Genomic DNA, 2,500 nt, shown 5'->3' with positions numbered 1-2,500 from the left:
ACAGACAGATAGACCGACAGACAGACAAACAGATAGACCGACAGACAGACAGACAAATAGACCGACCGACAGACAGACAGACAGACAGATAGACAGACAGATAAACCGACAGACAGACAGACAGACAGACAGACCGACAGATAGACAGCCAGATAGATAGACAGATAAACCGACAGACAGATAGGCAGACAGACAGACAGACAGACAGACAGACCGACAGACAAACAGACAGACAGACAGACAGACAGACAGACAGACAGACAGACAGGCAGACAGGCAGGCAGACACAACAGGCAGCAGGGATAGACACACACACACACGCACACACACGCACATGCACTCGCACACACACAAACACACACAAAGATAGACTGACACATAGACAGACAGACAGATAGACAGACAGACAGACAAACAGATAGACCGACAGACAGACAGACAAATAGACCGACCGACCGATAGACAGACAGACAGACAGACAGACAGATAAACCGACAGACAGACAGACAGACAGACAGACCGACAGATAGACAGCCAGATAGATAGACAGATAAACCGACAGACAGATAGGCAGACAGACAGACAGACAGACAGACAGACAGACAGACAGACAGACAGATAAACCGACAGACAGACAGACAGACAGACAGACAGACAGACACAACAGGCAGCAGGGATAGACACACACACACACGCACACACACGCACATGCACTCGCACACACACAAACACACACAAAGATAGACTGACACATAGACAGACAGACAGATAGACCGACAGACAGACAAACAGATAGACCGACAGACAGACAGACAAATAGACCGACCGACAGACAGACAGACAGACAGATAGACAGACAGATAAACCGACAGACAGACAGACAGACAGACAGACCGACAGATAGACAGCCAGATAGATAGACAGATAAACCGACAGACAGATAGGCAGACAGACAGACAGACAGACAGACCGACAGACAAACAGACAGACAGACAGACAGACAGACAGACAGACAGGCAGACAGGCAGGCAGACACAACAGGCAGCAGGGATAGACACACACACACACGCACACACACGCACATGCACTCGCACACACACAAACACACACAAAGATAGACTGACACATAAACCGACAGACAGGCAGGCAGGCAGGCAGACAGACAGACAGACAGACAGACAGACAGACAGACAGACAGACAGACAGACAGACAGACAGACAGGCAGGCAGGCAGACAGACAGGCAGACAGATAGGCAGACCGATAGACACAGCAGCCATCCCACTTCATCCTGCGCCTTTTACTGTTGGTTTTTGAGATGACAATATGACCAAAAGCATATTTTTCATGAGACATTTTCAGGGAATTAGTTTGAAACATATTTCAAAGGAGTGTTTCGAGTATGAGTATTTCGATGCCTTGTTGTCACAGCTAGGACTGTTTTCAAAAGGTTTGTACATTCCACATTATTTTAAAGAACGATAGAAGACCTACGAATGTTTAGCGACAACAGGAGATCATAATTGGACTGTTCTTCCGTTGGGTTGGAGATGTTGGTCTAATGTTGGTGTGTTAACGTTGATATTACGCTCTGTTACAGTTTGTGGAGACATCCACGGTCAGTTCTTTGATCTGATGAAGCTGTTTGAGGTGGGCGGCTCCCCAGCCACCACACGCTATCTCTTCCTAGGGGACTACGTGGATCGAGGCTACTTCAGTATCGAGGTGAGTGTTTATCCCACGTGGAAGACACAAGTGGCTGCTATTAGGCCAAGACGACATCATCAAGGTCCGACAACACCAAATATTCGACAGCATGATTGTTGTTGTGCCTTGTCTTTAACAATGTTTTAGAGAAAACTGTGACTCTTTAACCAGAGGTTTAGTAAACAGTGTGAAAATGCGTTGCACATCATGCAAACACCAGTTGCAGTATTCTAAACTCCAATTGGATTACGTCTCATCGCAACTGTTAGGAATGTTATGGTTAAGATAGTAGATTTTGCTCACTTTTTGGCACAAAAAGCCCCAGGTCGTTGAGCCTGATGTTATCAAAGTAGCTGGTCATTTTTTTGTTTTTAGTGGTATTGTTACTGACAAGCCTGTGTGTGTGTGTGTGTGTGTGTGTGTGTGTGTTTATGTGTGTGTGTGTATGTGTGTGTGTGTGTGTGTGCGTGCGCTCTTTCTCTTCCCACAGTGTGTGTTGTATCTGTGGTCGTTGAAAATCCTCTACCCAAAGACACTATTTCTGCTACGGGGGAACCATGAATGTAGACACCTGACAGAATATTTCACTTTCAAAACAGAATGTGAGTATCGATGCTCTCTCTTTCTCTATTCTATTCTTCCATCTCTCATTTCTTCCCCCTCTCACTCCTTCTTATCCCCACCTTCTCTCTCTCGATTTCTCTCTCTCTCTCATCTTTCTGTTACTCCCTATCTGTCTCTTCTCTCTCTCTCTCATCCTCTCTCTCATCCCCTCTTCTTCCCTTTCTCTCAAC

General features: G+C 46.2%; 1 protein-coding gene across 1 annotated transcript in view; it reads left to right on the top strand.

The window, feature by feature from the left end:
- The window catches only part of ppp3cb (protein phosphatase 3, catalytic subunit, beta isozyme), a 19,789-nt gene that overhangs the window by 9,144 nt on the left and 8,145 nt on the right, over positions 1-2,500 (top strand). The window contains exons 3-4 of the mRNA XM_083685917.1: positions 1,600-1,724; positions 2,197-2,308. Of these exons, the coding sequence (XP_083542043.1) occupies positions 1,600-1,724; positions 2,197-2,308 (237 nt within the window). The remainder of the gene's footprint in view (positions 1-1,599; positions 1,725-2,196; positions 2,309-2,500) is intronic.

The sequence above is a fragment of the Argentina silus genome (assembly GCF_951799395.1).
Source record: "Argentina silus genome assembly, chromosome: 15".
NCBI lineage: Eukaryota > Metazoa > Chordata > Actinopteri > Argentiniformes > Argentinidae > Argentina > Argentina silus.
This window is presented reverse-complemented; position numbering and strand designations above follow the sequence as displayed.